Below are 15861 nucleotides of genomic sequence, written 5' to 3'. Positions count from 1 at the left end.
TCTGGCAGTCCATGGTGTATTCAGTATTCTTTGCCAGCACCATAATTCAAATGCATCAGTTCTTCTTTGGACTTCCTTATTCGTGGTCCAGCTTTTGCATGCGTGAGGCGATTGAGAATACTATGGCTTGGGTCAGGCGTACTTTGGCCCTCAAAGTGACATCATTGCTTTTTAATGAGTTTTACTGACTGTGACTTTTTAGAAACAGATCACCAGGCCTTTCCTCCAAAAGGGAGATTTTGAAAGGGTGAATTGGAACTGCCAACCTTTTCATTAGTAGTCCGTGCTTAACCGGTTCTGCCACCCAAGGACAACTAGAAGGGTAGAGTTGAGTTCAAATCCTTCCCAGAGGCTTAGGTTCTTTGCTCTTGTCGCCTGCCTGCAGATATGCCGTCCCCTTGCTTCTATGTGTCAGTTTTTCTGTGCGCTCCTGCTTTGAGATGGGGCCTTTCAAGGGGATGTTACTTTTTTTTTTTATCGTTCTCAAGTGATTTGAGAATTCTTGGCCCCAGTAAGCAGTTTCTGCCTATTTATCACCCTTGCCCCTCTCCACAAGAGAGGCCATTCACATAATGGGAGGTTTTCAGATAACTTCTATAGCAGTGTCCTTGATGTTTCTGCTGCCAGACAGCCCTTTCCTACTTGTTTACCGTAGCATACCAATTTTCTTTTTCCTGCAGCCTCCCGAGATAAGAGCTAGTGTTTTAAAGAACAGGGAAATAGCAGAAATCAAGAAGTGATTTGGAGAGAACTGTCAACAAATGCTACTTTTCACTTGTTTTTTTTTTGAGTGTTTAAATACCAAGTGCTGTAGATGCCACTTACTGTCCCTCTTTTAGCATCAGAGATGCCGTTTGGGGGCATGGATGTTAGTTGTGGTTGGGTTAAGTTTGTGATCTTTGTGACATAGTTTTCCTAAAGTTATGAAGTGGGTTAAATTTCAGAAATTAAGGTTGGTTCAGTGGTTGGTGGAGCAGAGCTTAACATCTGGTGGGGATAAGGCTGGTGTTGGCCTTTGTTCTCATACTGGGTGTCCTTCCTAGTTGTATAGGCAGCTCTGGGGTACAGCTGTATGGGCTGTGCCTGTGTTACAGAAACAAAAGTGTAGAAAGCCCTGCACCATGATGTTAAAACCCTGGATGTAAACAGCAAAGTCGGTTTCATTATAGTGACCCAATTGACCTGTGCTGTACTGGGTAAAATATGAATTAAAATTCTGTATGTGTGGCTGCTGTTTGACATGGACGAGGTTGCCTTATTCCTTGTGGGTTTTAGGTATCATAACCCTGGGGTTGGTGTGGGTTTTACTTGTCTCCCAGCCCACTCAGACTGCTTGGGTAAAGAGCAGGGGCATTATCTCCTTGTACCAAACCTAAACCTCTCCATGGTCCACTTTTAGGCAGGATGACACCAATATGAGAAAGTTCTGAGGCCAACTCTTTCCCAAATTGTTTGTAAAATAGGAACTTTTTTTTCCTTCTGTGTTTTGTTTTGGGGGTGGAGTTTATTTTGCAGTTGTTAGTGGAGCCAGCTCCAGAAAGCAGATGCTCCTGTTTTTGAGTTGTGACAGTATGCTCCGATGGTGATGCAGGGAGAGGGAAAACTTGGGTGTTTAAAATATTTTTATTTTTGAAATAACGATTTGGCAATCCACTTGGCACGCAGGAGCATGAATTCTAATGTCACGGAACACAGTGTAGGCTTAGATCTGGACCGCAGGTTTTCAGCAGCCTTGGCACTGCTGACATTCTGGCCTTGATAATTCTCTGTTGTCAGGGGCTGTCTTGCGCATTGTAGAGTGTTTATTAGCGTTGCTGGCCTCTACCCACTAGCGGAAGCATTTTCTACCAGTTGTGACAGCCAGAAATGTCTCCAGACAGTGCCAGATGTCCCCAGGTGGGGCACTGGTCTAGACTGATAGCCTGAGAAACACAACTGTTTTGCTAAAAACCACCATTGCTCATCAAAGATGTCTTCCCTTTACAAACGGTTTTGCATGTGCGTCCTGTCCCATGTAAACCTGCAAGTGTTAATTTTTAAAAAACTGTTAGCTAATTATTATGGACTAATGAATGGATAAGGAGCCCTGATGACACAGTGGTTGAGTGCTTGGACGCTAACCGAAAGGTGGGTCGTTCAAACCCACTAGCCACCCAGCAGGATAAAGACGTGGCAGTCTGCTTACATAAAGATTACAGCCTTGGAAACCCTGTGGGGTCACCATGAGTCAGAATTGACTCTACTGGAGTGGGTTTGGTTTTGGTATGAATTTTTTTTTTTGGTGGGTAGTACTTCTTTAATACATTATGTCAAATGATGGATAACTAGTCATTGAGCAAGTACAGACTCCCCGCCACCCCATCATCCAGGAATTTCTGTGTGATTCAGGTTTGGGGAATCAAAAATAATTAAAAAAAAATATATATATAAGAACAACTCTTTTAAATAAACTTAATGGCAAGTGAGAATTTATTTGGGAACAAGAGAGCTTGCCCATTCTATAGTCACTCTATTTTATAGATTTTTATATTCCTAAAGTAGGTAGGTCCACCTAAAAGATATTAGAGAAGGGGGTGTAACATTAAGCAATACCACGAATTTTCCCACCCTTGCTGTCGTGTATTAAAACATCTTACCGTTTCCCAAATGATATTTACAGGTTTGGTTTGTAGATGACAGATGCAGTGTTTTATCCTGAAAATAAACTTCTTGTTTGTTAATCATTTACTTCTGAGAGGAGCCAGAAACATCTCTGTTTAGTTTTTATTCTTCTTTACAAAGTTCCTTGGGAGAAAGGTAGGAGCAAGTGATAGCCTGTCTTTTCAAGTGTAGGGATAGGCATTGGGAGGTTGAGACTAGAGAGATGACTCATGTATCCAGCCTAGCGCTACCATAACCAGGTAGCGCAAAGTGAGCAGCTTAAAACAACAGAAATTTATTGTCTTCTGGTTCTGGAGGTTAGTAGCCTGAATTCAGGGTGCCAGCCGTGTCGTGTTTTCTCTGAAGGATCTAGGGGAACACACTTTCTTGTCTCTCTCCCACTTCTGGTAGCCCACAGGGGTCCTTGGCTTGTAGCAGCAGCATAAATCAGTGTTCACGTGGCTGCCTCCCTCTGTCTGTCTCTCATCTCTTTTATAGCACACTGCTCAGATTGGATTAGGACCCACCTACTCCAATATGACCAAAGAGCAGCGGTTAGGGCTTTTTGGGGGAGATAAGTCAATCCATATCAGCTCTCATCAGTAGCAAATCTAGTGCAAACTCCATCTGTCACTGCCATTAAGGCCAGGCAATGAAGGTGGATTTATCTCTGAGTATTTTTTATAGGGGCAGTATCAGTTCTGTGCTGGAGTTCACACCTTCCACGCAGGAGACCCGAGTTTGATTTCCAGCCAGCCGACCTCATGTACAGCCACCACCCGTCTGTCCGTGGAGACTCGTGTGTTCTTGTGATGCCAAATAGAACTCAGTGGAACTTCCAGACTAAGATGGACTAGGAAGAAAGGCCTGGTGATCTTCTTGGGAAATCCAGCCAGTGAAAACCTTATGAATCACAGTGGTCGGATATGAAACCAATCATGGGGCTGGCTCAGAACCGGGCAGCGTTTTGTTCCGTTGTACGTGGGGTTGCCATGAGTCAGGGGCTGACTTAGTGGTAGCTAACAACATAATCACTATGAAATGGGAGCAGCGATGCCACATTCCCATCCTCAGGTATGTTCTGAGCTCAGGCTGAATAATGGCATGAAAATACTATTTGTGAGCACTGTACACCAACATAAAGAAGTAGAAGGAGAGGTAGTAGTATCCACATTTCTTTGTACCACAACATCTTCAATAGTTGTGATCCATCCTGTCGCATCACGACTTAGTGCTCCTTCTAATTTGATAGAATTTTTTTTTAAAAGCTTTCAAAATGGCCAAGCTAAGGATGGAAGAAACCAATTACCTCTAATAACAGTGAGCTGTTAACGTCAAGGCGCCTGGCAAGCCAGATCCGGGTAGAAGTGGGAGTTACCTGTGGCCAGTTAGGCTGCTGAATATCCCTGTTGATAGTTTTTAGCCTACATGTTGGGTTTACCACATATGTCTACTTCCCAACTATGGTGAAGCCCCTTTATTATAGACAGTAGTCTCTTTTCAGTAATATATCAGGGTCTGTTTTCCAGTTCCTCTTACTAAAAGCTAACTTGGGTTTGGGGGAAAATCTTTCCATCATTCTTGTGTATCCAAATACTACCTGCATGTGTGTTTGGCACAAATGGATAGGCGCTTGGCTAATAACCAGAGAGTTGGCAGTTCGAATCCACCCAGAGGTGCCTCAGAAGAAATGTCTGGCATTCTGCTTCCAAAAGGTCACAGCCATTGCAAACGCTACAGAACATAGTTCCGCTCTGACACTCACGGGGTTGCCATGAGTCAGAACCAACTGGATGGCAACAGGCTTTTTTTTTTCTTGTGCTTTCTCTGACGTAAAACTCTACTTCTGAAGTCTTCTGGTGATTCCACACTTGGTGTTTTGGGGGGTGGGTGGTGTCCTCCACCCTGTGGTTAAATTCCTTTCCCTCTGCTTAGCCTCTCTCATCTTCCTTTAATCAATGCTGTGTTTAATTACCCTGCTGCACTTGCTTGTGTATGCATCGTTGCACGCCCCACCCCCCCAAGCCGGACATAGCTCTGTCTCTCCAAGTAATGATAGTAATTGCTGGTAGGGCAGACCTGTTCCTCATCCTTCTCTGAGCACATTTCTTATGGCAGGTGTCTAGTTTCTAATTAAGTGCTAATGAGCATGCCTAGTGGACCGTGACGCTGCTGCCAGCTCCTTCAGTTTTATGTTCCAGGATTGCCGAGCACTTAAAAGGTGACAGAGCAAGAATTAGTGTCTTTGGGATGACAGGAAGGTGATTTTATGTGTATAGAAATTGTTATCATGATCTCAAATGGTGAATGAGTAGTTTATAAATACTCTCCACAAATACTGTTAATGCTCACTGTTCTAACCTCACCACTTTCTGCATTTTTCCACTAGTCAGAACTATGCTTGCTTTGGGAAGAATGGAAGTTTTAAAAGAAGGTTGGCACCTGAAGATTTTCTTAAAGATGCTAGGTGTGGTTGGAAATGTACTGTAAAATTACCATAGACAACTGATTTCCGGTTTTCAGTGATGATGTTTTTTCTTCTTGAGGGTGGGAAGCATGTTTAGGATTCAATTTAAATATCAGTGTTCTGGATGGAAATAACCAAAGATCTGGCATGAAGATTTAATAAATTCAGTACGTGCAAGGGGATAATAAATAAAACGAGTAATTGAGTCCCAGGGAAGTAGCACAAATCAGAATCTTGAGAATTTTCTAATGTTACACCATAGAAATTGAGCTAGAATCATTTCTGCTCAAAAAATCATTTTTGATTTTGTACAGCATGGTATTAAATACAATGTATGAGAGCAACAATACCTTTTAACGTGAACAGATTTATAATTTCTGGAATGGGTATCGTGGAAAAGGCGTTTGGGATTGGGGACTTGGGTGAGCATGGTTGGACTTCCACATGATTGGATAAGACTGGTTAAAACTACTTTCCTCGTCAAGCTCTTAACCTTTCTAGATCTCAGGGTTTTCACCTGTAACTTAGAAGCAGTGGGATCAGGTGTGAGGCTTAGAAAGGAAGGATAAACAGTTTTATCTCTTAAGGTTTCTCCAGCCATCTCAAGCATGGTTCCCTGAAACAACTGCTATGGTTTATGGCGGTACGATAAACAGAGCTCAGCTTTTAGGGGTCATTTCTACACTGACTCCAGTCCCTTCCTGCCCAGTGGCAGAAGCTCATCAATTTACTAGACATCTTTTGAGCCTTCGTTCCTTCTGTGTGAGGAGAATGTCAGCACTTCTTCATAGTTCTGTGAGAGTTTAATGAAGTAGGGCACACACAAGTGCCTGCGTGATGCATAGTTGACATCCAGATACTAGTTCTTTCTTTTGAATTTTGTTAATTACAGATAATTTTTGTTTTGTCTCATCATACCATTGTGATAGGTTAATACAAGATGGCAGGGGTAGAATGGAGTCACCTAATAACTAGTAACTGTTAGGTGACTCCATTCTACCCCTGCCGTTTTGTATTAACCTACCACAGTGGTTGAAACTGGAGTCCTTGAGTAGTACAAATGGTTGTTAATGTTCTTGGTTGCAAGCCAGGTTGGAGGCTCAAGTCCCCCTAGAGATGTCTTGAAAGAAAGGCCTGGTGATTGACTTCTGAAAAACCATTCATTGAAAACCCTGGGGAGCACAGTTCTAGCCTGATAGACACAGGGTCGCCATGAGTTGGAGTCGACTTGACAGCAGTGGGTACTGGTAGTGGAGAGTAGGGTTGGGTTACTGTGTTTTTTGGATGCACCCCCTTCTCCCCATGCAGAGTGAGTTTTAAATCTCTGTCATCTTAGATTCAGAGACATACTGGATTTTATACTTGGAGACCCATAGAGATGGAACTAATATTTGAGTGCTTACCACCTTAGCCAGGCTTGCTAATAGTGTAACCAGCTCTATTCATAGCAGGTGAGTTATGCCAGAAGGTTACAGTGTAGATCTGAGGATTATATTTGGGGGAGACGGGGAGATATAACTGAGCAGGTCAAAGAAACTTTTGATGAATTGAAAGCACTAATCACATTTTTTTCCCCTTTTCTCCCTGTTTCTTCCTTCACTTCCTTCGTGTGTGTGTTTAACCTGTTCTGCCTCTTTCGTCCATCATTTCATGTCATGTCCTTTTCTTCCTGGATGCTGCCATCACCACCACCATTACTACTTCCTCCTTCTCTTCCTCCTCCTCTCCCACTACCACCGCCACCAACAGCAGCAGCAGTTACAAGCTCAGCATCTCTCTCATGGCCATGGACCCCCAGTACCCCTCACACCTCACCCTTCGGGACTTCAGCCTCCTGGAATCCCGCCACTCGGGGGCAGCGCCGGCCTACTGGCGCTGTCCAGTGCCCTGAGTGGGCAGTCTCACTTGGCAATAAAAGATGACAAGAAGCACCATGATGCAGAGCACCACAGAGGTGAGAGGCCGGGCAAGCCAGATTAGGACTTGGTCCTGATACTCAGACAGTGCTGCAAAGTTGTGTGCATCGCTAACGAGAGCCCCACCCTATACAGAGAGAAAACAATGAGATAAGAGGAACTGTAGCAAAAGCTTTGCCAGTGAAACACCGTTCACCCTGGAAGTTTTCAGGGCTTGACGTGGAGATGTGTAGCTTTCTACACCTCTTTAGATTGCAGGCATCTTGACATCTTGGCAGTGGCTTAGTTAATGCCAGTGGCCTGTACCATATTATGGAAAACTGTTAACTGCTTAATTGGGTAATTTTCAAAGAAAGTAATGTTGTTAAATGGGGCGAAATAAGAAGTTAAATTTGAAAGTGAATGTGTTCAAATGAAAGGTTTGATAATTGCATCTGTTACTACTTAGTTTTTCATAGGCTTTAATTCTAGTATGCATTAAATATTGGGCAAAATTGCACTTGACTAATTTTTTGAAGAAAAGTAATTTATTCTGTCAAGAAATAAAATAGGCTTTGTGTATGGTTAAACTGTAAATCTTATGTTTACAAAATACTGTAATTTTCAGGAAATCACTGTATTAGGAATGTGCAATGACTTATATAAATAAAAGCCATTTTTAAAACTGTTTGGGGCTTGTGTTCTAATTATTCCCCCCTTTTTTTTATTTCTGTCCTTGCCTCTGTGTCTGAACGGGCATGTCTGTGCGTTTCTTGGTTACCTCGGGAGCAGACAGAGAACCGGGCACAGTAAGTACCCAAGCGCCTGTCACACATAAACACGCGCTCTTCCGTACGATGCTTTCCAAGCTGTCTTTCTTGAAACACAGGCACAGACGCGTGTACTCTTCCTTCTCTCGGTGCCCGGGGTTTTTCCTTTCCTTTTTGTTTTTTTATTGGTTATTTCCCTCCCTCTTGTCTTTTCTATAAAACTTGAGTTAGAGGAAAGGGGCATGGGGACAACACTATTTGCTGTGATTACTCACTTAGGTATCTCACTTGGATCTATATGTGTCCTAAAACCAGTGTCCTAGCCCCGCTTAAATACATGTTTATTGTTGTGTTCTGTGGCCAGGTTGCCTGTCGCTTAAAAGAAAAAAAAAAGTTTATATATATATATATATAAAATCTTAAATTAGTTTTACAGATAAGAGGTCAAAATCCATTTGTGAAATTGGTTAGTAATGTGTTACTTCTACCTAAACCATTCATTATCCTCTATGAATGCATCTCAGTTGCTAGGTTTCCGTATCTGGCTTTCTTTTCGTAATTGTCCCTGGGGAATGAACTTGAACTTAAATTTATTTGAGATCAAAGAGCCGAGCATGGGAGTAAGCTCTTAAAAACAAGGAAATTCAATGGGTAGGGCCGCGTGCTTATAGAATTTCACCTTTTCACCAGCCTGAGTCTTGGCCCATTTTGCAAATTGCACGTTTGATTTTTACGTATATCTTATCCACCAGTTAGCTGGGTGGGAGTTCCATATCTAAAATGCATCTCTTAAATATTAAATTTTGGCTATTTTTAAGATGGTAAAAAATGGAATACTGAACTTTTGCATCATTTTGCTACTTTTTTTGGGTTCAGAGCTGGGGAAAGGTTTGTAAATCTTTTTCAGTTTGAAAAGTTAAAAATTTCTTTTCTATTACCTAGAATAGTTTTTTTTTTTTTTTTTAGTAGCACCTTCTGAAATTCTCTTAGAGACAGAGCTTGGTGTTCTTTATGTACCTGGGTGTATTTGGAGGAGTGAGTAATGGTTAAGGGAAAAGGTAGCTAGTTTGTTTTTAAATTCTTGTACTAGAAGTTTTCTCTGGAAAATGTTGGGAGGAGAAAAGGGGAGGAAAAAAATGTATAGGGAATAAAATATCCTACTCACAAAGTATAAATGTGAGTAAACTGATTTTGATTTATGGAGGTGACATTTACATTTTGCTGTTTCGGTGTCCCTGTAGAGTGTCATCTTTTCTGCCATGTGCATTCACTGAGTGTCAAATACAAACACCTAATCCTGGACCAGAGGGTAGAGATGGCAGAAGAAGACAATATGTCAGGGAAGCTCACGTCCTTTAGCTTGCTACATGTTTGTAATTTACTCTAGGTTTGGGACTTTAATTGTAATATGATTTTCTATTCTTGTCACCAATCAGTTTCACTTTAAATTACTGTGTAGTTATTAAGTGCTGAACTATATATAAGGCAGTATGGGAATTGTATCTGCACACATATCACAAACCTTTTCTCAAAGAATCAAAAGCTCCTCTACTAAACACCAGTATAGAAAGTTTCAGTGAAAGTTCTAGATGGTTGTAGAAGTGATACCATGTTTTGCACCTCTGATATGACAGTCACATGAATGAGTGGTTTCCACGCTTAAGCAATTAGAGACGTTTCTCATACTTTCTCCATGTGTCCATATTTCTGAGTATAAACCAAAATCAAACTTGTTGCCATTGAGTCGATTCTGGCTCATAGTGACCCTGTAGGACAGGGTAGAACTGCCCTATAGAGCTTTCAAGGAGCGCCTGGTGGATTCGAACTACCAACCTTTTGTTTAGCAGTTGTGGCTTTTAACCACTGTGCTGCCAGGATTTCTGAGCATAGTGACTTCCAATTTGTATGTTTGTTTGAGAATGTAAGCAATTTTTTAATTCACTGTGGGGATGAGAGCAAGGTGGGTGGAGGAAGGCTGATCAGTTGTACCTTTAAAGAAGTACAGAATTGTTCTTGGATTTTAGGCAGTTGTGGGCTGCTTTAAAGTCCACATGTTAGAGTTAGCAGCCAATGAAAATATGTTATATACATTATATAAACCAGTCTATAATTGCACTTCTTGATGAATTACTGCAGAATACTGCTCTGCTGATGATATAAAAATGGAAAAATTATACTAATCTGTAACCTAGGCATTTAGTCTGCCGAGAGGAATTAAATTGCTCACTATCTGTAAATTGCTGACTGTTTTTTTTTTTTTTTTAATCTGTATAAGTGGGATTTTGCTGCAGTTAAAAAATAAAATTAAGTAGCTATTACGGATTGAATTGTGTCCTCCAAAAATACGTGTTGTAAGCCCATGTTTATAACCTGCTTTGGGAATGGTTTGTCTTTGTTATGTTAATGAGGTAGGACCAATGTGAGTGTGTCTTAAATCAATCTCGTGAGATTTAAAAAAGCGTGCAAAAGGTAGAGATGGGGCAAGAGAGATGCCAAGCCACATGAAAATTGCCCAGGAGCAGAAGCTCAGAAGAAACAAGGACCTTCTTCCAGAGTTGACAGAGAGAGAGAGCCTTTCCCTAGAGCCAGCACCCTGAATTTGGACTTCTAGCCTCCTAAACTGTGAGATAATAAATTTCTGTTTGTTAAAATCACCCATTTGTGGTATTTCTGTTATAGTAACACCGGATAACTATAAGACAGTAGCTCTTCAAACTTGGCGTAAAAGTTAATGCAAAGGGCATAGGTAATGGCATGATGCAGACTGTTAGTGCCAGACATATTACAGTACTCATCTGTTCATAAAGTGGTTTGAATTATGAAGTCTAATTTTAGTTGGTAGTTAAAGTCACTTGATTGCTGTGTACTGCTGATGCTGTTTTTCCCCAGTTAAGGGGCCAAGGGCGGTTGCTCTAGGACAGTGGTTTCAAACTTTTTGTTCTCAGGACCTTTACACTCTTAAAATTATTGGGTACCTCCAGGAATTTTATGTGGGTTTATATATTTTGATATTTACTGTATTAGAGCTAAAACAAAATTAAAAAATTTAAAATAACTGAAACATAAAAACACAGAAATTTTAAAGTTAAGAATAACCCGTTACATATTAACATAAATTTATTTCCAAAATAAAAATTTAGAGAAAAGTATGGCTTTGTTTTACACATTCACAAATCTCTTCAGGGTGTGGCTTTAAAAGAGAATAGCTGAATTCTCACCTGCTTCTCTATTCAATCTGTTGTGATACACTGTTTCAGTTGAAGCATATGAAGAAAATCTGGCTTCATACAGATTTGTAAGGGTCTCCTAGATCCTCAGGGGCCCTTGAACCAGACTTTGAGAATCGTTGCCATGGGGTTACACCAGTCTGGAATTTTTTTCCGAACTCCTTAGTCGTATTCTTCCCTGTTCTTTATGTATCAATCAAATTATTTATGTCAGGTACAAAAATCAGAGGGTATATGGGTAGGTATGGATTTTATCTCTAAGCCTAAAACTCGTTGGTATGTAGTAAGTGTTTTTTAAATAACAAAATTATTCAGTGTGTTAAAGGTTATATGGTAGAAAAACAAGTGAAGCTTTAATACAACCCATTTTTATGTAAAAGCTAAGAAATGAAACCACCAAGTAGAGTGAAAATATGGACACTTGTAGTGTTATTTCTGAAAGGGATGAATGGTAAGATTAGTAGCTTTTTAGAGATGTATTTTGCTGTTGATTGTAAACAGATCTGGCTGTTGTTTTTCTAATTCTAAACATACATATGTGTGTGTGTATATATATATTTTCTTTACAAAACCCCACTTATCAGAGTGCTACTGTTTAACAAAGAAATACGAAATGATCTAACAAAGGCCTTTATTTCTTTGGTAGTAGTAAAACAACTTTAGGTATTTGAATTAACTTAAAGATAAATTATGTTGAATGTTGGCTATCATATTGGCTGTTGTATATGGAAATATTTAAATAAGCTTGCTTGGAATTATGGAGTTGATAGTTATATGGCTTTTAAAAATATGTATGATCGAATGTATGCTTAAGTACTTTCATTCATGTGACAAATATTTACTGAGCACTTACTATGTGCCTGGGACTGTTTGGAAGCACTGGGTATACTTACTGCCTTTTGGCAATGTTTCCTCTTAATGTCCCAGTTAAATATTTGTTAAAATGAGTGAAAAACCTTGAAATACCTAACCCATGTGAACACTGTATAGAACATTTGGAAAACGCAGAAGACTCTGGGGCGTCTAGGGCACATTCCAGAGCAGAGGGTCTGTAAACTTAGGCAGAGTCCATGGGTGGCCTTCAGAAAGTCCTTGGAGCCCACTGAAATTGTTGTAGAGCACTGTGGGTCTCTGCTCTTGTGCATGATTGTGGGGAGAGAGCATAGCTTTCATCAGAGTCTCAGAAGGGGATCCTGACCCAAAGTTAAGCACCATTCATCTGCCTTTGACACCGTGTGGCTCAACACCATCATTTTATCACTAAGACAAGTTCAAAGTTGGGCATCTGTTAGTTAGCAGAGGCCAAGATTTAGATGATGTCTTTCTGAAGGATAGTGTCAACACTCCTGTAACTGATTTATTATATTTACTAGGGTTTCATATTTAGAACTTAAAGTTATGCCAGTCATCATTTTATTTAATCTATATTTTTTCTTCTCTAACTTCTCAAGTTCTTCGTGGCTACTGGATTAAAAAAAAAAAAAAATTTTTTTTTTTTTTTTTTTAAATGGCAGAGGTAGGAACAGAGCCTAGTGAAGGACCATTGCTTTCCTTTTTTGTCAAATCAACACCTAAGCATTATAGAGGACGAGGGAGGGATAAGATGCAAGACTTGGTTGGGAGAATATTTTATTGTTGGTCTTCTTCTGAAGTTAGAAAATATGTATCATATTAGCTCCCAGTGGCTGTTTGTGACCGCAGCAGTGGGGGATGGGGAGAGCTGGGGATAATAAAAAGAACATGGTTTTGACAAAGGTAGACCTGAGTGGAATCCTGGCTGCACAGGCAAGGTTTTTCCCCTTTTTACAAACTTTCTGGACTCATGTGTGAAACGGTGGTGATAGTGGTTGCCTCACAAGGTGAGGGTTAAGAGACTGGAAGGTGTCAGACACAGCATAGCAAGAACATTGCCCTCTCTCTTCCTGCAGAATAGCAAGACAACAATAAATGCATTATTAGTCACACTCCAGGTAATGACTTGTGATTTCCTCTGCTTGCTTTTTAAAATACAAATTATGTGAGCCACGCCTGTGTACAGAGCAGCCGTGGACGGGAGGGACTCTGTGACAACGTGGCGGTTACTGGTGTTTCTCAGTGTGCTGAGGCTGGGGAACTGATCCTAGCCTCTTTAACTTCAGTTGTCTTACGATATTCAAAGTAATCAAAGGTAAAACTAGAGTAGGTGGAGATGTTTTCACATAAGTATTTATGAGTTATCTTGACCTGATATATATTAAGGAATTGCTTGGAAATAATGAATAAAATAAGATTAGTCACTAAAATTTTAATTTTTAGGCACAGTGAAAAACACTGAGTTTTCTTAGCTGTTGTTTCAGTGGGTTTTTACTTTAGCAAAACTGAGTTCTTAAATATATGTATATGAATCAACTTGATGGCAGTGGTTTTTTTGGGGGGTATATATATGTGGAAACTCTGGTGGTGTAATGGTGAAGAGCTACAGCTGCTAACCAAAAGTTTGGCAGTTCAAATCCACCAGGTTCTACTCTGTCCTGTAGGGTCGCTATGAGTCGGAATCGACTTGACAGCAATGAGTTTGGTTTTGTTTATTTATATGTATATATGTATGTATGTATACATATATATGTATGTATGTGTACATACATACATATATATACACACACATACACACTCTTTGGAAAACTGGCATCACTGTCATGAGAAGACAGGAAAGCCTGGGTTTCCAGATTGTCATATACCTGCACCAGGTGAAGGCATCTGTTTACTCCAGGTGACTCTTATGTATCCCTAGATGATTCCTATGTATATGTAAGAGTTACCTGGGGATTGTTTTAAAGTGTAGATTATGATCCAGTGTATCTGGGGGTAGAAAGGCAAATTCTTAATCGGGGGTCCAACTAGGACAAACCAGTTGAAAGCCCTGGTGTGACTGCAGTGAAAATAGGGCATCTTTACTTGGAAAATTAAAAAAAAAAAAAAAAAAAAAAGGTAGAGGACATTTTTCCCGTCTGAAACCTTTTTTTGATTTCAGTTTGTGCTCCGGAATCAGAATTCTTAATGCCCACTATCGTGGGCAGGTTTTATTTATCTTGTCGACCCAGTAATCATTTTTATCTTTCCCTTTCTGGAACATAGATAGGTAACAAACCCTGGGCCTCCATCTTTCATGTGATCAGTAACCAGTTGCCATGGAGTTGATTCTGACTCGTAGTGTGTGTGTCAGAGAAGAAAATTGGGCTCCATTAGAGTTTTTGATGGCTGCTTTTTTGGAAGTAGATCACCAGACACCTCTGGGTGGACTCAAATTGCCAACCTTTTGATTAGCAGGCAAGTACAGTAAGCATCTGTACCAGCAGACTCCTGGAGATGTGAATGTGGGTGCCATGACGTATTCAGGTAATTCACACAGGCTTGTCCTGACCAGGTACAGGGCTTTTTCTTGCATCTGAATGTATCTCATCAAAGACTAGAGAGGATGGCCAGTAACAGCTAAGTAGCTCTTACAGAACATGCTTGTAAAAAAGAGCTTTAATATAGAATTGATTTTTACTCTGATAAGATTCCGAGTTGTGGAATGAGGTCATTTAAAAATTATTTTTAAATTACTAAATTTTTTTGTCAGTTCCAAAGTTTTTGTTTTGTTTTCTCTGGAGAAGGAGGGCTGAAGGACAAGCTGGGGTAGTGGTGGGGGGCATAGAGGGTGACGGTGAAGGTACTGTGTGGGTTGATACCCTTCCCAGCCCTGACCGTCATTGATTTTGGATGTCCTGAGAGGCTCGCTCTTCTCTGTGAGTCTGTGTGGCTGCATTCGGATGCATTTGGGCAGTGCTTATTTATTCCTAGGTCCAGGCGCGAGACCATAGTTGCGCTCCTGTATATTGCATGTCTACACTGTATAAGCAATAGACGTGGACCTTTCAGACTGGCTGTACAGCCAGGGCTTTGGACAAGTGATGTGGTTGCCAAGTGGACACATTTCCGCTTTTCTTCATGTTGTTGACAAGTGGGGATCTCGTGAATTTTATGGATTAAGAAAAGCGTTTGCTGAAATGTTGAGCAGGATATGATATGTGAGTGACCAGTTGGACTGCAGCAAAAAGTACAGCGCAGGGTGACGGCTTAATTGGTACCAGGTGTAGATGGGGAAGGCACACAGATGTGATGGGGTGTGTTGTTGCCTAATTGTTTTAATGTTCACCGAGAAGTTAATTGACAGTGTAGTGTGCTAGCAAATTAGGTTCCCACTGCCTTAGTGTAACTGAGGATAAATGAGGTGTCAGGAGTTTCCAATCTGTACCTCTGACACAAACACTTTTCCTGCAGGGAGGAGAAAGTTCCCAAGGGGAATCAGCAAGGCAGCTAAAGAAATCCATTTGAATAATGTGCATTATTTTCACATTAGGGAAACCTGTCTAGCTTTTGCTGTATCCATAAGTGGGTTTGCCTTTTAGATTTGCTGCTTGATGGTTTCAGGGTTTAGACTTGGTTGGCCGAAGAGTTGCTTTGAGGTCCCAAGACAACACGAAGGCTCTGTAGCAAGTGTTTGCCAACACTGACAGTATAATGTTTCATTAAACTTGCTTTCTTTCATATTTTCTGGAGTTACCATCCAAAATATATTAGTGTGCATGAATGACTTTTTCTGTTAAATTGCTAAGCAAAAGTAAGATTGCTAAATAAAAGTCAGGAAAAGTCGAGGAACGAGACTTTAAAGACTGGTTTTTATCTTTATTATGGCAGCTGGATCTTTGTTACCTTTGTCTTGGGTCGGTGGTTAGATCGTGGAAGTGAAGGAATCGTTGTCCACAGTGGTCAAGTTAGGATCGATAGAATACAAAGTTCAGATCTTGACGTTTTATTTTGACAAAATTGGATGCTCTCTG

The 15861-nt window shown here is 40.6% G+C and overlaps 1 protein-coding gene across 10 annotated transcripts in view; it reads left to right on the top strand.

Annotated features, from left to right (window-relative positions):
- Positions 1-15861, top strand: part of TLE1 (TLE family member 1, transcriptional corepressor) — a 102704-nt gene that overhangs the window by 43222 nt on the left and 43621 nt on the right. For 7 of the 10 annotated variants that reach the window (XM_049897268.1, XM_049897267.1, XM_049897269.1 and 4 more), the window contains exons 7-8: positions 6857-7061; positions 7795-7811. In XM_049897268.1, coding sequence (XP_049753225.1) covers positions 6857-7061; positions 7795-7811 — 222 coding nt within the window. The remainder of the gene's footprint in view (positions 1-6856; positions 7062-7794; positions 7812-15861) is intronic. The other 3 variants (XM_049897270.1, XM_049897277.1, XM_049897275.1) reach the window with 1 other exon arrangement.

The sequence above is a fragment of the Elephas maximus genome, chromosome 9 (assembly GCF_024166365.1).
Source record: "Elephas maximus indicus isolate mEleMax1 chromosome 9, mEleMax1 primary haplotype, whole genome shotgun sequence".
Classification (NCBI taxonomy): Eukaryota; Metazoa; Chordata; class Mammalia; order Proboscidea; family Elephantidae; genus Elephas; species Elephas maximus.
Note: the sequence above shows the minus strand (reverse complement) of the source record. Positions and strands in the feature narration are given on the sequence as shown.